This window comes from Erpetoichthys calabaricus, chromosome 9 (assembly GCF_900747795.2).
Source record: "Erpetoichthys calabaricus chromosome 9, fErpCal1.3, whole genome shotgun sequence".
In the NCBI taxonomy this organism is placed as follows: Eukaryota; Metazoa; Chordata; class Cladistia; order Polypteriformes; family Polypteridae; genus Erpetoichthys; species Erpetoichthys calabaricus.
Window position 1 is genome coordinate 134,380,259 of NC_041402.2, and position 22,672 is coordinate 134,402,930.

Consider the following 22,672-nt stretch of genomic DNA (forward strand, 5'->3'; position numbering starts at 1 on the left):
AAATTATAATATGTATTGTTCTAATGAACTCTTGTCTAGCACGCGCAGTGACAAATGAAAAGTGTATTTACATTTAGTTATGAATTATGACTCTGTCTATGTATTCCTGTACATTGCAGTATGTTTTATGATTTACTTGTGTATTGCTTAACTGTTACGTATACGTCAGTTATTATAAATTATAATACTGTTCTAACGAACTTTTGTCTAACACATGTTGTGACTGCTGAAAACTGTATGCTTTGTTATGAATTGGCTGCAAGGTACACTACAAGTAGGATGTACTTATTGAATTTATACACCATTTTTATTTCTATACAGTACAGGTATATATATGATATAATTACAGTAATACATTGTTGTTATTAATAGTTTAGCATAGAAAAATGCTTATTTCAACACAAAAAGTTGTCAAAAACCCATAAAAAACGATCACTATAAAACCGCAGATTTCCGCAATAGAAAATTAAATATGTTTCACAGAAATATCTGTGATATAGTTGGGGGCAACTAGCTGAACCGTGATATAGCGGGGGATCACTGTATACAAATAAGCTTATTTAAACTTTTTTGATTGAACTTTCTGACATGTTCAGTTTTTAGAGGACGCAGAGATTTTATTAGTGATAGCCTCCCAAGAGATGGGACAGAAGAAGGGAGGTCATGCTTACAGGCTGAAAATAAAAATGCCTTATGTAAGGACACCATTGGCTTAAAGTTTTGGAGATAGCAGCAATGAAAATTTATGAAACAGGAGGAAAGGGAGTAGAAAGGGTATTGAAGCATCATTTGCCTTATGAGCTGATCAGAACTGGAGATAGAAGAGGAAAGAAGAACAGAAAACTTTGTCCTCAGTAATTGGAATGTTTAAGTCTGCAGTTCTCATAAATGTCACCAAGTGTCACAATATCTTGACCTGACCGTGGTGGAAATAAGATGGATTTGTTACAAATATATAATGTAGCATTATTAAAGTTGGGGTGTGTGGGCCAAACAGAAGAAAAGTCTAGTTATTTCTAAACTTTTTCTTTTCCAGGAACTAAGGGATTTGAACTAAGGGAACATGACTTTAGTCTCTTTAGTAAAGAACATAGACCATGTTCAATTCAATAAGAAATCAGGACAGTGGGTTGACAGGAGAGATTCACCAGCTCCATATTGGCCAAAGTGTAAACAACCAATGTTATAGTTGTAAATTGGACCTCCCACACACATTCTATTCAACCAATCACAAATTAGAATAGAGTACCACATGGAGGGCCTCTTGCCATTGCAAAGAAAGATAGAGATAAATGTTCTGACTTACAACCAATATGCAATGGGTGGGTGATAGACAGTGAACTAACAAAATTACAATGCAGGACTATATTCATTCTGATAATGGAACAAAATTACTATGGAAGAAAAGATCATAAAGAAAAAGATCCTTTAACACTGACACAACAGTAATTGGATATTACATTGTTCTGGAAGAAAAGAGAGATGTTTTTTTCCAAGTATTCAAACAAAGTAGTCAACAGGGCACATGGCAAAAACAGGCTACTGTCATAGGAATTGAACAAAGTGAGTATGTGAGGAAGGCAAGAGGGAGTATTAGTGATAAAAAACAAAAATATAATCCGCAAATAGGGAAGAAATTTGCAATAAGAACCAAAAGTAGAAAAATTAGGGTCATGGCTGTCCATTGATCCAACGATGAAACTATCAACCCATTTGTCCATCTCTGTCACTCCTCCTCCTGTGTGTATGCAGCCCAATTTGGGAAAGGCAGACCCAGTGGTATGATGGGCAGGGGAATGTCCCCCAGGCACAGTGGGTTGGTGTTGATGGTGATGTCTTGCCACTTTCTTCTCTTGTTGATGGGTCAATTGTTGTTCAAAGTGACAGACTCCTTCAATTAATCTCCCAGAAAGTGTCTCTAGCTGCCTATTTGGAAAGGAGCAGGCCTTGACTGAACGCTTCAGGTAGTCCTTTCAGCGTTTCTTCTGACTACCCAGAGATACAGAAAAAAAAGGATGAGGAAGATAGATGGAAGGGAAGTTGTACAATCCTCAATCATACCGTCTTTACTGTAAGAATGGAAAACCGAGTGCAGGAAGACGAGAGACAGCCGGAAGTTGCACCAGTCTGGATGGACTTTTGTCAGGGGTTAATTGATCATGCAAACCATTCCGCCACGTTAAGGTACTTACTCAGTGGAGGGTGAAAAATAGGCATGATCAAGTCTAGGTTGTGAAGAGTGACTGCAAAGGGTAAAAGTGAGATATTAAAAAGTAAGGGGGATAGAGGATGGTCCAACTGGCACATCTTTGAATCTGGAGGGGTTAAGAAATAGTCATGTTGGTAAGAATTACCACCATGGGAGGGAGTATAGCATCTTAATCATTTTAATATAACCTTCATTAAAATCTAATACAAAAACTTACCGGTAAATTCCAATTATTTTAGTCAAAGCTTCTTCTGCATCAAACACCAGTAGAATGATGGGTTGAGCAGGGAAGGAGCCCATATTATATATAGGAGATAGTAAACACTCTTATTTAAAAAATTCATCTATTAATTTATTTTATTACCCACTTTTTGTAAAATGGGGTCTTGGGGAGATTCAAGAACAATAAAAATTGCTCATTTCAAAAGTAAAGTACAAATCAGCTGTTCAGAAGTAATAAGGACCAAAAATCTGCACACACATTACATTAGTAACAGATAGATTTTAAGATGGCCAAAAACTTTAGCATTTTCAAATGGAAATCAAAGCAGTAGTAATAAGTAAGAATAAATTGTTATGTTTGCTCCTTGTGCCATGCATACTATCACAAGAATAATAATGATAGCAACAAGATATAATGCAGTCACAGATACTTAAAAAACAGACACCGTAGAGTAATATTAGTTACTGTAATGCATTTTTTTTCTGATAGGTCAAACTGTTCTCACGTCTCATAGAAGTCAATACAGAACAGAATGACAAAAAGCATAGTAACAATAACAAATTATAATTACATTACTCATGAGCGTAATAAGTCTCTTAGTCATCTTTCACCTGCTCTCTGTGTGGGAGTGAATTAGAAAGTTGTGAACTTTTAATGCATATACACAATGTCAATTCTCCCACATCCTGAAATGCACACCAAAGGGATTACAGTAAATTTATCTGTAGATTGTGGACAAAAAAACACAGATAAGGAAAAGTGGTGTATGACATAATTTACCTATAGATGGCTTCTGAACGCAACCATTTTAGGTTCGGCTTTGGAACTCTAAAACATCTCTTAGTGGGCCTGTGGAAGTCAGGAATATAATATTACACTACATTGATCTTTGAAACTGACGTTGTGCTCTGAATCCCAAAGGACTTATGAAAAGACAAAGTATATCAAAGTCAACAAAAAGTAAAATAAAATGTAACTCTTAAAAGTTAGCAAACAGAAAGTTGAAGTATGCTATGACATGCCCTTTATATATATCTTAAATAAAACCTCTGACTACCTTGCGATTACAAAATATTTTAATTATTTTCTTTAATGATGTACATATCCCAAACTATCTCAAGCAAGAAATTAATGTTAGTCAACAGTCATTCAACCTTGTCTAAAATGATACACTAGGTGGCACCATAACATGCAATTTTTGGGAGTTAGGTGCTCTGACGTTTATGGTGCCTTTTTTGATGGCAATTTGCTTAGACACTTAAGCAGGATGACTATAGTTAAAAGTTGTTTTTATTTTTTTATTGCAGTCAAATGTATTAATAAATATTTACGTATAGCCAGTACTAAGTCATCAACACCTTTAGCTATTTCACAGCATTGCCATCTCTGACATTCCTTTATTTTGCATAGTCATTTGCAGCAACAAGTATCAACTTCTGCTGACACAGTCATTTACATGAGATACTGAGAATCACAACATCATGCATCTTTTATAATATCAGGGTAAAATGTCTGCAGTTTATTCAGTGTCAGTGTTGTGCTATTTCAAATAAACTGGACAGTAACTAGTCCCCTTTTCTTTACCTAAAAGATAGCTGCTGAAGGAAGAGTAATGACATGTCTTTTATGCAGCAAAAAAGGGTTTGGCTTTTAGCACAAACTGCATGCAAACTGTATTTTGACTTCACATATACACAGAAAGTTATTTTAAAATATCTTGAATTGTATGTCAGATATCTCAAAATGTATGATGTTAGTTTAAAATATGTCAAGATGCTTTTGAAAAACCTCAAAATGATCTGATTATTATTTCAAGATTTCTAAATATTATTATCAATATGCCTTAAAAATTTATTTCAGGTACCTTCATATTGATTCAGATTTGAGATTAGATATCTCAGATTCTTTCCCTGATATAAAATGTGTTACTTTCATGCCTTTTATAATATTTCAAATTTGATTTCTAAATTCCAGAATACATTTTAAGGTATCTTTAAAAATTCAGGAAGTTATTTCTGTATATCATTTTGAGATCTCTAAAATACAGTTTAAGATATTGCAAAAGCATTTTACACAACTCTATAAATATAGCTTCCTGTCCATTGTGACATAAATACAATTGAAGATACAGTATCTAAAACGGCTTTTTTTACTTCCCTTAAGCACATTTTAGATCTTAAAACAGATAGAAACTGCCATTAAAAATACAGCATTTTAAAAATGTGTAGGAGGTCAATGTGAAAAACCTCAAAAATAATTTGTCAAATATTGAAATACTCAGGGGATTATTCTGAAATCTTAGGCTTCAACACAATCCCCAGAAACAGCAGTTGATAAAATTGATGAAATTTAAACTCAGTATCAACGAATCATGCTGTTTACTTTTGCATTATTATGGAAAGTATATCATGTTTGAATAAAATCCATCAAGAGATGTCATGTACTCTAAAATGAGCAGACACTTAACTTCAAATGTGAAAAATTAGTTTGCAATTAATTATTTGACATCTTAGACTTTGTGGAAGGAGTGTCGACTGTGTCAAGATGTTTACTTACCTCGGCAGAGACATTCATGTCTCTGGTGACTCTTCCAGTGAAGTTAGTAGACAGATTGGGAGAGCATGAGCGGTCATGAGGTCGCTAGAAAGGGGTGTGTGGCGCTCTCAATGTCTATGCAATAGGGCGAATGCCCAAGTCTTTAGAGTCCTGGTGCTTCCTGGTTTGACTTTATGTTGAATGAGCGGTTGTTCATGGAGTCCTGAATGAGGAACATTACCTACATTGTGACGGTGCGTCAGTTACGGCACTATGGCCATGTGGCGCAATTCCCCAAGGGTGGTCCGGCTTGCAGGAATCTCATTAGCTAAGGACCTGTGTGTCTAGACCAAAACAAGGAGACGCCAACATAACAGCTGAGTGCGGCAGATAGATGGTAATTTCCGGTGGGTGGGACTGGACCATTTGTCTGCCTGGGGGGTTGCCAACTGGGATCCTGAGGTGTTTTGTCATGTGGTGGGTGTGCCAATGTGCTGTACTAGTGCATGCTCTCTTACCTGACCTGATAATATTTTCCCATCCTTAATATGGTATTTCAATGTCTTCATTACTATTATTATATAGCATTTACTGTATTAATAATTTTGAAATCAAACTTTAGTTTCTTTTTCTTACACAACACACTTTTTTATTTTTGTTTTTCACACGGAAAGTGGACTAATTGATTTCTTTTGTTGGCTGAATTGAAGCATACATTTTTTTTGGTAAAAAATGTTCAAAATCAACATTTAAAGCAAATTTAATGGTATCAAAGAGACACAAAGAAGTACTTGTCCATTATTTGCTCAGGTAAATCTGTAACAATCGAGAAGCTCCTGCAATCTCAGTCTCAGTTCTCATAGCTTGATATCCGGCAGTCTCCAAAGCTTTTGCTAAGCTAGAAAATATTTCTGTTGCTGTTTTGAGTTTTTTTCTAAATTACATGTTTCACAAAATACTGCTTGTGTGAATAGCCGACACAATAAATGTATTTATTTGTTCAGAATGTTGTGAACCATTATGAACAAGACTTTTCTCCTTTAAGTTTTGTAAGCATACTGCAAATATTCATTGCTTATTTCCATTACAAAAATGTATGATGGACAGGAGAGAAAATGTACTTTAAAGATAATTCTACAATGGATGATTGATTTTGCGTATCTCAGTATTAGGCCTTAATCTCCTGTTGTTATTACCCTAGGCAATCTATTTTGCAGTTTCTAGCCTTTCTCTTTACTATGGGTTATCTACTACAGTATTAAACAATATGTTCAAGACACTCCAATAAAGAGAGCTGCTAAAGTTGGGATTTAATCACAATTTGTTGGTGAGATGGCTCAGATCAATGGAAAATACATGCTGATATTACACTGTTCTATACACTATGTGACCAAACATTTGGACACCTCACCATCACATATACAGCATATGAGCATGTTGGACATATTATTCGAAAACTTTAATATGGAGTTGCAATTTGCAACTAGCTGGCACCCTGCTCGGGGTTTGTTTCTGCCTTGCGCCCTGTGTTGGCTGGGATTGGCTCTAGCAGACCCCCGTGACCCTGTAGTTAGGATTTAGCGGGTTGTATAATGGATGGAATTTGCAGCTACAGCTACCCTGTCCCCACTCTTCTGGGAAGGCATTCCACAATATTTTGGATTGTGTCTATGGCTGAAACTTATAGTTCACTGGGCTTATTTGTTCCTCCGCAACCGCTGGATCCAGCAATTTCACCTGAAATTTATAAGTGTCAGACGGGATGAAAACAAGTACCCAATCACCCTTTTTGAATTCTCAAAGTTTGCTTTTCCTGCCATAATTACATTTTTGTGCCTCTTTGTGCCTCTTGGTGGTCCACCACGATAGACGACAATTTAGAAATTTGCTCTTGGAGCGAAACGACCCGATCAATGAATCAGTGTGAATTCCCATCCATTCTTCCCAAAAAATGTTCAACACCTCTCGTGGCCACCTGCCAAATAACAGTTCGAATGGGTTTAAGCTGGTAGATGCCTGAGGAGATTCCTGAACAGCGAACAGAAGAAAGGGCAACACGATGTCCCAGGAGGTTGGGTCATCGTGAGCCACCCGCCAAATCATCTGTTTTAAAGTCTTATTAAATGGTTCAGTCAGGCCATTCATCTAAGGATGATAAACAGTGGTGCTCAATTATTTAATTGCAAGGCTATTGCTAGCACTGGCAATTAATTGAAATTTAATTAAAACCTCTAATCAGTGTATCTTGCCCATGTCAGTTATTTTGTTTTTTTATTCTGTTAGTACCTTTTTTTTAATTCTGTTAATATTTATCCAATGTGTGCTCATGTACTGTCCCCTAAAAAACATACTACCGCATGTGTTGTCACGTGACTCCGCCCATCCAGTTTGCAACAGGGAAGCAACATGGAGGAGAATTCAAACATCATGCAACTCTCACCAAAGAAAAATGCTGTGTCCGTTGTTTGAACACATTTTGGTATCAGTGTAGAAGACAATGAATAAAAAGAAGTTTAACATCATCATTGTGGAAGGACAGTTTCAGTGACCAAAGGTAATACAACCAATCTGTTTCAACACTTGGGGCACAATCATGTTATCGAATATAAACAGTGCATGGCTCAAAAACAGTGAGAAACTGACAAGCACCCAACAACAAGTATCTCCACAATGCAGCTGCTGATAACATAAGCATTTACAAATTCTACAAAATGCAAAAAGGATGGAAGAACATGGAAAGAAATAACTGATATCATTGCCTACTACATCATAAAGGATACGACTCCTATAGCTACAATAGTTATAATTTATTTTCTTTGCAAGAAGTGCAATCTATTCATTTTCTACCTCTTTTATGGAACTTGATTTTTACATTAAAACTAAAATGTGACTTTTTTCATAAGTTATGTGTGCTTTGATTTCAGTTCTTCAAAATTTTCAGTAAATAACCATAAATACTTCATCTCTGGGGTGGCACGGTGGCGCAGTGGTAGTGCTGCAACCTCGCAGTTAGGAGAAACGGGTTCACTTCCCGGGTCCTCCCTCCGTGGAATTTGCATGTTCTCCCCGTGTCTGCGTGGGTTTCCTCTGGGTGCTCCAGTTTCCTTCCACAGTCCAAAGACGTGCAGGTTTGGTGCATTGGTGGTCCTAAATTGCCCTTAGTGTGTACTTGGTGTTTGGGTGTGTGTGTGTCCTGCGGTGGGCTGGTGCCCTGCCTGGGATTTGTTCCTGCCTTGCGCCCTGTGTTGGCTGGGATTGGCGCCAGCTCACTCCCGTGACCCTGTGTTAGGATATAGCAGGTTGGACGATGACTGACTGTGACAATGAGGTTTCTATTCCATACTCCCATCTGCTGTTCGGGAGCACTTGAACCCAACACCGTCCGTAATGCTACCGATGAGCTAGACAGTGAGGCAACATAGCAAAGGGATGGTACAAAAAAGTGCAAATGTGCTTTTATTTACAAAAAAACAATCAAAACAAAAGTGTTCAAATAAAGTGCAGTGCCTTATCAAAAAGAGTCATTAAATAAGTAATCCATCATAAAACAAAAGTGACAGGTTTAAAACAACAATAGAATAATCCTTTAAACCCGATGTTAAAACGTTGCTGGAAGCAGTCCTTTAAAACAATAAGCCCAGTGCTTCTTTTACTCTAGCATCTCACCTGCTTCTCCCGTTTGGGCCCTGCAGCAGGCGAGACGCTCTCTCTGCAGCTGTCCTTCATTTTTTCATCAACACAGGTCTGGAGGCCGCCCGATCCTGGCTTCGGTCGCGCTCTCATCCCAGGCCTGAGACTTGGAGTCCTTAATGTCCAGGACGCTCACACCAAGGACTTCTCAGCCAATTCTTCCGACTCCCGCTGTCTTCAACGGCGAGTCACCTTTCTTGCTAGTCACTCCCGCTCTTCTCCAAATGCTCAGCAGGAGCGACTACAATCAACTGCCCTAGGTGCTAGCTAAACACCTCGCTAGGGCCCACCGTCCAGCTGCACTTGAGCCTGCTATCACTCGCTCGCTTTCTTTTGCGCTGTCTCTCTCTCTCTCACTGGCTTTCTCCTTCCTGCTTGCTCCAGCAACCTCCATCTTTCGTTCTGTTCTTTTTTTTTTTGTTCTCCCCTTAACCATCTTGGGCTTCTCTTTATAATGGACGTGGCAGCTTAGGCAATCAACAGTTCCCGGGAACAATTACGGAGCGGACCGTCTCTCACCTGTGCACTTAGGTGAGAAACGTCCGCAGCACGAATCCACCCGGGAACCGCTACAGCCACACTACCATGCCCCCTTGCTACACTGCGAGTGCGGTGATTATTTATGTAAAAGTGGCTTTTGCTAAGAGAGCTGTGGACCCAAAACACCACACTGACTGACTGACTGACTTCATCTCTGTGTGTTTTCTTCAGTTATTTTAAAATCACAAAGATAAGATATGCACTCTTTCATTAGGAAAAAATCCCAGAATAAATAGTTGAGCATATTTACAATACAAACCTTGTCAGTGAACTATGAGAGTAAGAAAAAGCAAAAAAACATTAACCGTTCATTAATCATAATGGAGGTAAAATGTTCAGTTAATCATGATATTGATTTAAGGTCACATCACCCTAGCCCTAGCTCTCTCATAGCTGTTTCATGAAGTAAAGGGTGTACCCTGGTCAGTTTAAATCTTGTGAGGAATGCCAATACGAGTGAACATTTCTTATAGAGCCTTGAGCAACAGTCTGGGCGTTAGCCTTCCGCAAAGCAGCCACCTCAGAATACCTTGTTTCATAATCAACTAACACGAGCATTACTGATAATCATTCTTACTCTTGAGAAGTGGGTCAACAATGTCTAACCCAACTCTCTTGAAAGGGACTTCCAAAATACACATCAGTGGGAGGGAAGCCCAAGCGGGTCTATGAGTGGAAATAACTTGAAAGTCGGGGCAAGAGTTATGAAACTTCTCCACATCTTTACCCATATTTAGCCAATAAAAGCATTTCGAAATGCGATCCCTCATCTTCTCCATGCCAAGATGACCTCCCAAGACGTGTGTGAGCAATTTTCAACATCGTCTCAACTAGAAGAAACCATTCTTAATAAAAAAGTGCAGAGTTCTGAAACTTAGGCCCTACCACTCCTCATAGTAACAGCCATCTGCAACATGTGCTTGTTCAAATGGCAAAAATCTAAGATGCAGTCAATTCATTGCAAGCACTCAAACTCCTTATTTGTGTTTGCCCCTGTGTCCTCATAACCTGACACACCAGCCCTAGACTTCATCTGGATGTCAGTCCCTGCTTCCCAAACCAATGTTTCCCCAGAGCCCGAAGCAGCAACCCCATCTGAGGAGGCTGAAGGGGTAAGTGCCCCCGTTGTGATGTGCCCTACAACTTTCCTAGAAAGGTGAGGGATCATCCTCACCCTCACTGTTCAAATAAGGTTCAATCTCCAATCTGGTGAGCCCCTCTCTTTCTACTAAGGAAGGAGATGCTTTGCAGGTGGCCAAGACCCACAGGAATAAGGCATTCTTACCTAACTAAGGAAGGCGAGGGTGAAGAATCTGATACGGCAGTCCAGACTTTTAAGTTCCTTTGTCTGTATTTCAGCAGGAGTAGTACAGTCTCATACTCTTTAACATCTCCATGAACCATTCTTGCATAGGGTGCCTGCTGGAGCAAATCGTGTTGAATGATGCAGAGATCACTACCACAGTCCAACAGGGGACAGCTAAACCAACCAAGACCTTAAAGTTGTCCTTTTTCATGAACTCAGATCAAAAGAACAAATAGCCTTCCTTCATAAATGAGGAGACAGAAAGTGAGCACACAGCCATGTTAACGATCCCTGCTTCAACTAATGAGCAAACAACACATTATGCTGCGAGTCTGCAATTTGTAGCTGAACAGGCAGCAGGCAACCAATTCCTGCCCATTTTAGTGCACAGCGCAGTTGGTGATTTGTTGTAGTCTCAAAACTCTCATACTATTCAGCCTAAAGAACTTTCATGAGTAGAATGACTGATGTTGGATGAGAATATTTGATGTTGGTCAACAATCAGCTTTCCAATTCATCCCAAAGGTGAGCTGAGGTCAGGGCTCTGTGCAGGCCACTCAAGTTCCTTCACACCAACCTAGTCACATCATGTCTTTATGGAACTGGCTTTGTGTATGGGGCACAATCATGCTGGAACAGAAAAGAGCCTTCACTAAACTGTTGCCACAATGTTGAAAGTGCACTATTTTTAAAATGTCTTTGTTTGCAGTAACATTAACAGTATCCTTTACTGGACCCAAGGGGCCAAACCTTGGGAAACAGCCTCTTGCCATTAAACCTCCTCCACTAAATTTGACAGTAAGCACTATGCAGTCTGGAAGGTGGTGTTCTCCTGTCACCTACCAAACTCAGGTTCATCCTTCAGACTGCCAGATAGTGAAGCATGATTAATCACTCCAGAAAACACATTTCCATGTTGACCTTGGGTTTGTGTGCTGCTGTTATCCATTAAAACCCATTTTGTTAAAGGAACTGATGCACAGTTCCTGTGCTGATGTTGCTTCCAGAGGCAGTTTGTAACTACATTGTGAGTGCTGCAGCATCAGATAAGCAATATGTAAGCTCTGTGCACTTCACCATTTAGGTGCCTCACTCTATGAGTTTACATGATCTGCCATTGAATGGCTGAGTTGATGTTGCTCCTAGATTCTCCTACTTCACAATTGCAGTTGACTGGGGCAGATCTTGCAATGCAGAAATGTCAATACTGTCTTGAGACAAAGGTCTCATCCTATGACAGTGCCAAGTTCAAAGTCCCCTAGCTCTTAATTATGACTCATTCTACCTGCTAATGTTTGTCAATGGAGATTACTTGGCTGTGTACTTGATTTTGTGCCCCTGATAACAATGGGTGCACCTGAAACACATGGTCTCAGTAATTTGGAGGAGTGCCCATCTAGTCTTTAACCCAGGCAGATCAAAGCATTATGTATTGTGAGTAATAAATGGCAATAACAACATTCCTGGGTTAAAGATATTCCAGGTGATGCACAGAAAAGTAGTTTCTAATTGTCGAATACAGGCTGACAGGAGCTTTGTGAAATATCTGCCTGTTGTGATAATTGCCATATTGGCTTATAAGGACTTGTTTCCATTGTCATACACATGCGCTTGGGAGTCAGATTCAGGGCTCATTTAATGGTAATTCCACTCAAGAGCCGAATGTTGACACTGTTGCATAATGCCTCTCATCTCCTTTCTCTTCCAGACTTGACGACTGGAAATGAAAAGATGAATGACATAATTTCTGGGTTCTGGTCCCCTGAGCCCGCCTCTTCCGCCTTGCATGCCTCTTAACAGGTTCCACTGCCAGTTTGCCCAAGGGTTCTCCAAATGTTTATCTTTTTGTTTTCATTCATACCATTCAATCTATAACGTTGGCAACCACTTCTAGTGTACGGATGGATGGGAACACAACTTTTTCACCAATTGCACAATAGTATGTTGTACAGGAGCACTTGCAATGAGATATTGTTCTACAGTATATACTATACTTGATGGAGCCTGTACGAACATCGAGGGTCACAGATAACATAACTAACACGGTGAAACAAAATGTGCATAGGGGCTTCTGGCTGACTTCACCTGAAAAAGTCTGCTGCTGCTAAAGCTTGGCTAAGGCCCCATACTGTGTGAGAGGCCACTTTTTCAGTGCCACCTTTACTACAGTATAGGAATATTTATTTGCTGAGAATTTCCTCACTTCCTGCGGTGGGTTGGCACCCTGCCCGGGATTGGTTCCTGCTTTGAGCCCTGTGTTGGCTGGGATTGGCTCCAGCAGACCCCCGTGACCCTGTGTTCGGATTCAGCGGGTTGGAAAATGGATGGATGGATGGAATTTCCCCACTGTTAATTCTGTAATTGCATTGTTTCCTTTCACTGTGCAATAGAAATTTGCATATTGAAGTGTCAGAATTGTTTTCCATCCATCCATTTTCCAACCCGCTGAATCCGAACACAGGGTCACGGGGGTCTGCTGGAGCCAATCCCAGCCAACACAGGGCACAAGGCAGGAAACAATCCTGGGCAGGGTGCCAACCCACCGCAGGACACACACAAACACACCCACACACCAAGCACACACTAGGGCCAATTTAGAATCGCCAATCCACCTAACCTGCATGTCTTTGGAATGTGGGAGGAAACCGGAGCGCCTGGAGGAAACCCACACAGACACGGGGAGAACATGCAAACTCCACACAGGGAGGACCCGGGAATCGAACCCAGGTCCCCAGATCTCCCAACTGCGAGGCAGCAGCGCTACCCACTGCGCCACCGTGCCGCCCCAGAATTGTTTTTTTTAATTTAAAAGATGCATTTAAGCAAAATGTTATGCCCCACCTGGAAGGCATGAAACAGGACATTTCCAATTGACTCCATATACAAACATTCATACTTAGCTGAAAAGATTGTTGCAGTAAAATATATACTTATTAAAATTTCCTCAAAACGTCCAATATATTTCTATTTATTTAATACACTTTTCTCTAGAAGCAGCATGTTGTCACACTAATTAATGTTATTGCTTTACTGCCTTCCAAATTGCTGCGTTCAGTGCCTGTGCCATAACCAATGTAGAATGTTCTTCCTTCAGATTTCTCTGCATATCAAAGTATGTTAGATAAATTAACCACGCTAGACTGGTCTGATGTGTGTGTATGTGTGTGTGTCTGTGCCCTATAATGGACAGACTCTGGGGTCTGTTCATTTCTTTAGCTCAATGAATCCAGGATAGCCTCTGGCTCCCAATGTCCCTGAACTGCATTAGTGGGTTAGAAAATGGATCAATAGAATTTTCCTTTAAAACTGTAGGGGATGTTAAATTATAATTTATTATTTTAATAAGAATAACCATACTTGAGAACCCATTCATCTTAGAAATCAAAGATAGAAAATTGAAACATCAAGCCTCCAAACCATTTTCCATGGTAGCAAAAGCTCAAAGAGTGGTTTTATGTCCTTAATTATGTACAGTATATCTTATCTTGTAAGTCCATGAATTAGAAATCAAATGTATTCAAGTAATTCTTCTACACTAAATCCTTCCCTGAGTGAGATGAAGGATATTTTGAAACTAGAGGGACTATAGAACCTGAACATTTGACTTAAAAATACATAACTTCAAAGCATGTAATTAGACAGTCATAAAATTAATCTTTTTACAAAGCTTTAGAAGCAAGGAAAATAACAACAAACTGATGTAATTAAGCAATCCATCTGTTTAGAACTTATTTATTTTGTCATAGAGTGTCTCTCTGTTTTATAAACACTTTCTTTTGAAAAGTGATTTTGAGTTTTTGGGTGGTTGTTTGGGTGCACTGGACTTGTACTACCAACTCTCAAAGCACTATGTGAAATAAAATGGTTGGTCATGTAGGCGCTCTCATTTCTTTTTTAAAAAAAAAACTGAATAATCCTAATTTAAAGGGTTCAAGGGAGTTATTATTAATAACCTATTGTTAACTGCTGTTCATTACACAATTAGAAATAAAGTATGTGTTCCTTCTTTATTGAAATATGTTGCATAACATTTCTCTGAAAGAACAGAATCAAGACTCTTGCCGACCTAACACAGAAGATAGCTCCAAATCACTCAAACAGTTGTGAGAGTAATACAACTTACTGCTAAAACATTTGTTGTTACTGGTAAACTAGACGGTAGAGTTTTGTTCACCATAAAATACACCTGTTTCCCGGCAAATAAAGCAGTCATTTCAAAATACGAGTATGTCTGTGCTTACAAGATGCCTCATACTTAGACTGCATAAGACAATGCTGGGAAGAAGAGCTTACTTTCACATTTATAGACCATGAATGAAAGGTCACTGCTTAAGGACACACACTTCCCCAGTCTATGCTATATGTGGATTACCACAATTTAAAATGACATACCACACTCGCCTCCACCCAGTTTTAGACTCCACTTATAAGAGACAAATCCAGGCTCCAGCCTCCATTGACTTTAGGTTTAAATTTTGTCATCGACCCTCTCATCACTGGACTAGTTCTCCCTGAATTAAAAAGTACTGCTGTCACACCATTCCCCAAGTATTCCCTAAGCATGGAACCGGAGTGATCTAGGTAACTATAGACCAATCTCTAACCTTCTGTTTCTTGCGAAATGTCTTGAAGATGTTGTCTCTATTCAGTCACATAATCATGTGTCTCTACGTAATTTATTTCAGCCATTCCAATCTGGCTTCAGAACTACAAACAGTACTGAAGCTCCCCTAATCAGTTATGTTATATTTTGTGTTATGAGGGTATTCCTTATTTCACTGGCTCTCGACATCTTAGTATTACTTGACCTCAATATTGCCTTTGACATGGTCTGTCACATCTTTCTAATTGACTTGAGGAAAAAGTGGCCCTGTTGTCTGGTACAGTGCTTGATTGGCTTAAATTCTATTTTTAAAACCTTGCTTGGTTTGTTCTCCTAGGTAATAATACAAAGTGTTCCCCAGGGTTTGACGATACTGAAATCTAAACTGGTGTAAAGCGTAAGTAAATTTCAACCACTACTGTCCTTGCCAGTTGCTTCCAAGTAATAAAGCCATGGATGCAATACAGTTCCTAAATATAAACTATTTAAAGACTAAGATTATTTTAATTGGCATGCAATCATCTTTACACTAAGATAACCATTTTAGTCTTTCAGTTTGTAGCACTCAGATATCAACTACCACCTATGCACATCACCTTGGAGTCCTTTTTGACAGTCAGTTGACATTTGAGGCACACATTAAAAACATTACTGAAATTTCCTTCCTTCACCTTTGTAGTATTACAGGACTTTGGCCATTTCTCTGACAGTTTGCTTCTGAAAGGCTTGTTCATGTTTTCATTACTTCTAGATTTGATTGCTGCAAAGTGCTTGTTTTGGACTACCTGCAGGATCCTTTAAGAAGCTCAAGTTCCACTGAAGATGCCATATCCTGGCAGACAGTGTGGCATAGTAGTTAAGGCTTTAGACCTTGGCCTTTATACTCTGAAGCTGTGGATTTAAATCCCACTACTAACACTGTCTGACCATGATCAAGTCACTATCTGCCTGTGCTCCAACTGAAAAATACAAAAGAAATGTAACCTGTTGTATCTCAACTGTTGTAAGTCACCTTGGATAAACGCATCAGCCAAATAAGTAAACAGTAATAATATCCTCAATCTACTCCTTTCTTATTTGGACCAAAAAATAATCACTACTTGTGCTAGAATGCAGTTCATAGCTCAGCATTCAACACCATCATTCCTCAGAATCTCAGAGATCTGTGCAAATGAATCCTGAACATTCAGAAAGAGAGACCTCAGGGAGTCAGTATCTGTAACATCAACTCCAGCACCATCATACTTAGCAATGGTCCACACCTCTTCACTTTGCTGACTCATGGTTGTACAGCTGTGTACAGTTCTACCACCATCATTAAATTTGCTGATGACAAAACAGCAGTGAGTCTCTTTCACAAGAGGGATGAGCCACCTAATAGAATGAGCATACAACAAATTGGCAAACTGGGGCAAGTGCAACAATCTGCCTCTTAACGTCGACAAGACGAAAGACATGATAGCTGGCTTCAGGAAGTTCCCATGCAAGGTCTTTGTCATGGAATTAGTCAAGAGCACCAGATTCCATGTTGTGCACTAGGCAACTAATCTCACCTGAACAATTAACATGACTTCCATAGCCAAGAAGGCACAGCAGCATCTCCGCTTCCTTCGGTGACTGTGGTAGGCAAGCTTACTTTCCCCCATTTTCACCACATTCTACATGGGCACCATCAAGAGCATTCTTACCATTTGCGTCACTGTCTGGTCTAACCCCGGTCTACAGGGGAAGATCTTTAACCCTGATCTTCATGGAAAGATAACCTGTTAGGACTACAGACTCTCCTGATACACTACATGGCAGCATTCCTCTGTCAGGATTCCTGCCTGTAGTCCCATGGGGCAGCCTTGCAGGGTTTTGTGGGGCTGCCAGTGGGAGCTGTCAGGGTTAATGATCCCTACTTTGTGGGGTTTCTGTTTAACCCCGAAGTACTTCCAATGAGCTATGCCTCAGCACCGTAAGTATTCCCGTGTCCAAGACAAAAGAATCCACTTGACCTCGTCGAAGCTAGTTGAAGTCAAGTAGAAGAAGAACAAAGCTCACCTGGTGGAGTGGAAGGAGAGAAAAAAAGAGAAGAAGAATCACGTTGTGTTTATACCACCGCCAAAACCTTTTGTAAAGTATCTGTCGAAATAACTTTTTTTAATTGTACCGGACTTGTGTATTTGTATATTTTGTATATTTGTGTCCTGGGTTTGGGGTGCTACAATGCCCCCTAGTGGATTACAATGTACTATTTGTGTATATGTTACACCTAAAGAACATTATTTTGTGCCACTGTATGCTGCAACAATGTGTTTGGATGGTATAACAATAAAGCCACTTGACTTAATTTGACTTGACAGTATGTGCAAAAATGTGCTGCCTGGGTTTTCACTCAAACTTCATTGTATCGTCATATTACCTTTGTACTGTCACAACTACACTGGCTCATTGTTTATGCATGCATTATTTTGAGAACTCTTCCCCTAATATACAAAGCAGCTTCTGGCATATCCCCTCGCTTAAAAACAGCACTTCTTCTAGTATGTGAAATTGTTGGCTACAGCAACCTGTTTGTGACTGAGGGGCTGGACCAATTGGCCCTGCAGTGTTCTCTATACTCATGTGTACACATTTAAAACCTGAGTTTTGGTGATGAGACCTGTATTAAAATTAGAAACACCTATTATTTTTATTATTGCATTATTAGTTTAATAGGATGTTTTACTAGCTAAGGCCAGGTAACAAATGCCAGTTTTTAAATCTGTATGGCTATATTTTGTAAGAAGAATATGTCAGTGGGTATTACGATGATCTGTTGCTAATTTGACAGAGTATGGAGTAGTATCCCATTGTTTATTTGACCTTTTGTGACACAAACAGTGCATGATTTTGCATGTGTCACTAGTCATTAGCAAAAGAGGGATGGATATTATTAGTTAGGTGCAGTAAGTTAATGTTTATGCTATAGAATTCTGCACACATATGGGAAAATACTTGTATGTCTCCACCAGATTTTTTCTGTCAAAAATGATACTGATTATCATGTGATTTAAAGTTCAGAGCATTAGTCAATGGAACAATCAATCGTTCTTTGCTGTTATTTATTTTACTTTATTTTCTAAAGTTTTTCCCATGTAATAATTACTAATACAAAGCCATAGCAAAAATATCAAAGCCTTACAGTAACACAATCATCAGAAAGTGGGTGTAGGGAGGTAGGTTTATCATTGTCAGTGATATTGTTTAAAAATATTTTTTTTTAATAAAAAATAACAGTAATTATTTAAAAACAGTTATCAATGTTTTGTGTTCCAAATTAACTCTTGAAGTTCCAATATACCACTTAGCCTTTTTGCTACTTAGTCTGTATTTTTACATTCATTGTGGCTTTATATATTATCATGCTAATGTTCGGTACTTTACATTTGGTGTCCCAGTGAAAAGTTTATTCACATCTACCTTAATAAAAAGGTGCAAGATAATCAATAGTCATAAAATAGGCTAAATAACTAAAACAATGAACAGTATTTAAGAGTTTAGTTGAGGTATAACAACTTCAGCACAAAGTATTGAAAAGCTTATAACTGGAATTTCCTTTCTAATTTACAGATAAACCCTTTGGCAAACAAAGAAGGAAGATTTTCTAAACATACTGTAAATAACAACTTAACTGAAAGTACAAATTATTGAAGCTGTTTGATTTAGACCAATAGTTTAACTTCTCTGACAGAAAATTGTGGTGGTTTATTTAGATACTTATTTTGCAGTCATAAAAGAATATTAAAGAGAACAGTGATTTCATTTTCCAGCCATTACATATCTGTGTTTAAATAGAAATATTTGTTGTAGTTGTTTTCAGTTTTCCTTTTATTCCAGATATGAAAGACAAGGGGTAATGACAGCCTTAGTGCTTGTCAGGAAATGTCCATTTTAAAATCGAATTGATGTCTTCCTGCTAAGGCCGTCAAAGTATTTCATGTATTTCAGCACCCACATCTCTTCAGGATTTGCACAGATCTCTCGATTCTTGCGTGTAGTGAATCTGTAAGGAGGTACAACAAAATATATAAGAAATAATTGGATGTTATTGTTCATTCACTAACCAAGGAGTCAGGTCAACAAACAATTGAATATTTCAGCAAAATCCTAAATTTCAGTTGATGATATACCAAATGGCTGATTACATCATTAAATAAGCAAAAGGGAAGGTCAGTGGTTGTTACTGATGCCCAAACCCTGTATTCATGGAGTTTCTATGTTCTCCACATGTTCTGTGTGGAAGACTTACTTTAGGTCAATTCTAATCAGAGTGGTAACTCTGAGGGCTAAGGACTTGCACTGGTATTCAGATGGTTGCTGGTTTGAATCCCTGTTACTGCCAAAATAGATCCTACTCTGCTGGGCCCCTGAACAAGGACTTTAACCTGCAATGTCTTCAGAGGTGTTGTACAATGGCTGACATGTGCTCTGACTCTAAGGGGTATGCGAAAACTAAAACATTCCAAATACATAAATTTTATAAGGCGAAATAAAGAACAAAAAAATAAATAAAATTCATCCTTCAACCCAATGAAATGTGCATGTTAGGTTGATTGGAAACCAAACCTTATACTAGCTCCTTAAGTGTGTGTGTGTGTTGTTATACCCTGCAAAGAGATTAACACACCAGGCTCTTTACCCTGAATTATCCTAATGCAAGAAAAGATGGACACCTTTGGAATGTTTCATTAAGGGAAATAGAAAAGAGGACATAGAACCTTCATATCCAAAGAGAAAAGAAAATATAGCAAGATAAAATGAGACAGCAGTGCTAACCACTACAAACCTGATTAAACCTCCCTGAATGGCATTCTAAATGATAACTTTATGTTGGTGTAGTAACTCTTCATTTTAGGTAAGATATTAAGGCTAGTCAAGTGAGAGACTTAAGAATTAGATTTTTTTATTACTTTTCACTATAGAAGAATATCTAGTGAAACTATGTTCATAGGTCCTTATAGAAGTAAATTACTAAATCATGGTTAATGGAAACTCCATTCAGGTCCTTATAAAAACAAATTACTAATTCATGGTTTATTCAAATTTAATTCAGAGAAAGTTAAAGTGTACTGTTAGTCTTGTGCTTTTACTCCTGACAAAATTTACGTCTGCTGTCCTCATGTTTATTTTTTTGCACTGCTGATCTTACACTGTACAAGCACATCACGTTTTACAGGAAATGAAACAAACATTGCAAACCCTACTCCTCTTCAAGTACGCCAGCGCAAAACCGCACACAGCACCCCAGTGAAAACAACGTCTCGTGCAGCACCAATGAACTGTTTTGACAGCCGGTAATTTAACCGAGCTGTTTGGTGAGATGAGCACACAGGATGCTTTGCACCGTGCAGCTTTGTTTCTAAAGGGCTTTAAGACTTTCTGCTCTCTGAAGTTAGTCATGCCTTATCATTTTACTAAGAAAGTTTTGTGCAGAAAAAAAGCTATATTTTATAAATAGTACAAAAAGAAATAATATTGCTACTGAATTAGAAATGTTACATGGTTTATATGCTAGCTTTACATGCACTCCATGGCAAACCTTTCTACAAAGCACTGAAAAATTAAAAACATAAAATCTGAACCCAAAATATTGAGCTCCTAGTGTGGAAGACTAACTCAACAAGAGCTCAATTTACAATAGTTTAAACAAACATAATCTGCTGATGTATCTGACATGAAACTACTGTCTCACCAATTTGAATTAAATGATTATATGATTATAGATTTACAAGAAACAGATATCCAGTTTATGGCTATTCTGACAAACATCTGCCATGCTCAAAGTGAAATTCTCCCTTTACATGTTCAAGTCTCATTATTAGCATTACAGAAATGCAAAATTGTCATCGGTCTTGGATTTAGAAAAAAAAAATAATGATATTACTAGGTTTATATTCATTTCATGTCTCTTTCATTGTAAAAACACAACAGAGTTTGCAACTTTGTTGAAGTTGCACTGTCCCTGCTGTTTATGAAGGCTGCACAGTTCATATATCTTTATCTGAGGCTTTGAGTTAAATTTTGACAGACTAAGTAGCCAGGCTCAAGGTAGACATTACTTATAGACTGGGACATCAGATCACCCAAAGGCTCATCTTCACTTTTACAGAGTTGTCATTTAAGTTGTAAAACATTTATGAAATATTGCTTGTTTTTTGAGACCAACCAAGAAAAGCTTAGACATTAAAAATCCCTGGGCATCCTTTGTAAAGAGTAGTTTGTATCCCAATTGCCTGGCTAAACTGCACACCTCAGCCTAGTCATTCTAGCCCCCTAATCATCCTCTGTTTCTAAGTGGCTAACTATCTCTCACCCCTTCACCAACTAACAACTAATGTGTGGTGAGTGAGCATACTGGTGCTAAAATGGTTGCCATCGCATCATCCAGGTGGATTCTACACATTAGTGGTGGTTGAAGTGGGTCTCCACTCGCTATGTAAAAGTGCTTTGAGCAATTAGAAAATAATAATTATTCACGTGAGGACAATTTAGAGTCAGTAATCAGCCTAACACACCTTTTGAATGTGAATAAAATACAAAGACACAGAGAAAACAATATGTAGAAAGGTGGATTTCACAAAGTTCACACATAAGTTAACCTTAACATTAATCTAAGTTTAAGTTACTAATAACTTCCAGTTTAAAAAATATACTTACAGAACTGCTTGGTTTGGGCACTGTGAGCTTGTTGTGTAGTAACCTGTGAGGCGACCTCGTGGAATTGGTTTAGTAATAAATTCAAAGCAGCATTTCTTTGGACTGTTTGCAATATTGAATCCTGAAGAAAGAACAATTGTGAAATGTTATGTTTTATCTATTTGTACTTGAACAGAGCTGTGCAAATAAATTATACAAAACCTACATCCCTTCTAGATAATTTTCAATTCCAGATAAAAAGATGGCTGTTAACATTCTACACATATATTTTAAGATCTGTTGTCTTTGAAATTTGATATCAAGTAAATATTAGAATACAGTTATCAGCAATGCTAAGGCGACCAGAATCAAACTTTTTTCAATATTCAGTAAACATATTTCAGTGTTTTCTTTCTCCTATCAATATAACTTCAATGTATGTTTCCTTACCCTCACTGAGAGACACAATGCCAAGTACAACAAGTGTCCCAACCAGGACCAATAAGTGCCGGGAGCTCATCTTCTAGTGTGAGTGGTGTCTGCCTGCCTGACACACATCAGGTCCTCAGTCTCATTTATAATGGATTGCTTTGACAGTGCATTCTATGGAATTCCCAGAGTGAGGGGTGGTAGAAACTCTGGGGGTTTCATTCTCTTAGTCTAAAATCCCCCGCTATTAGTCATCAGGGAAGACATTTCAAAGTGTGAACGTGCCACTGTATTTTAATGTATTTAACCTTAGCCAATGTTATGCATTTTAAGTTACTGAATGTTTAAAAAAAATACTTGTAAAACTTTCACTATCACATATCTGCTTTCAAAATAACTGTGGTTCAACAGTTAAAGTATATACACATGATATTTTTAGAATATTCAAATCTTTTTCCTTCCTGGGGAAGGCACATT

General features: G+C 38.4%; 1 protein-coding gene across 1 annotated transcript; it reads right to left on the reverse strand.

Moving 5' to 3' along the window:
- Positions 1–18,191: 18,191 nt before the first annotated feature.
- Positions 18,192–22,361, reverse strand: LOC114657245 (C-C motif chemokine 5-like). Its single transcript, XM_028808973.2, has 3 exons — positions 22,217–22,361; positions 21,788–21,908; positions 18,192–19,133 (listed from the first exon to the last, which is right to left on the reverse strand). The coding sequence occupies exons 1-3, from the start codon at positions 22,284–22,286 to the stop codon at positions 19,022–19,024; spliced, it is 303 nt and encodes a 100-aa protein (XP_028664806.1). The 5' UTR covers positions 22,287–22,361; the 3' UTR covers positions 18,192–19,021.
- Between the last annotated feature and the right edge of the window lie 311 nt (positions 22,362–22,672).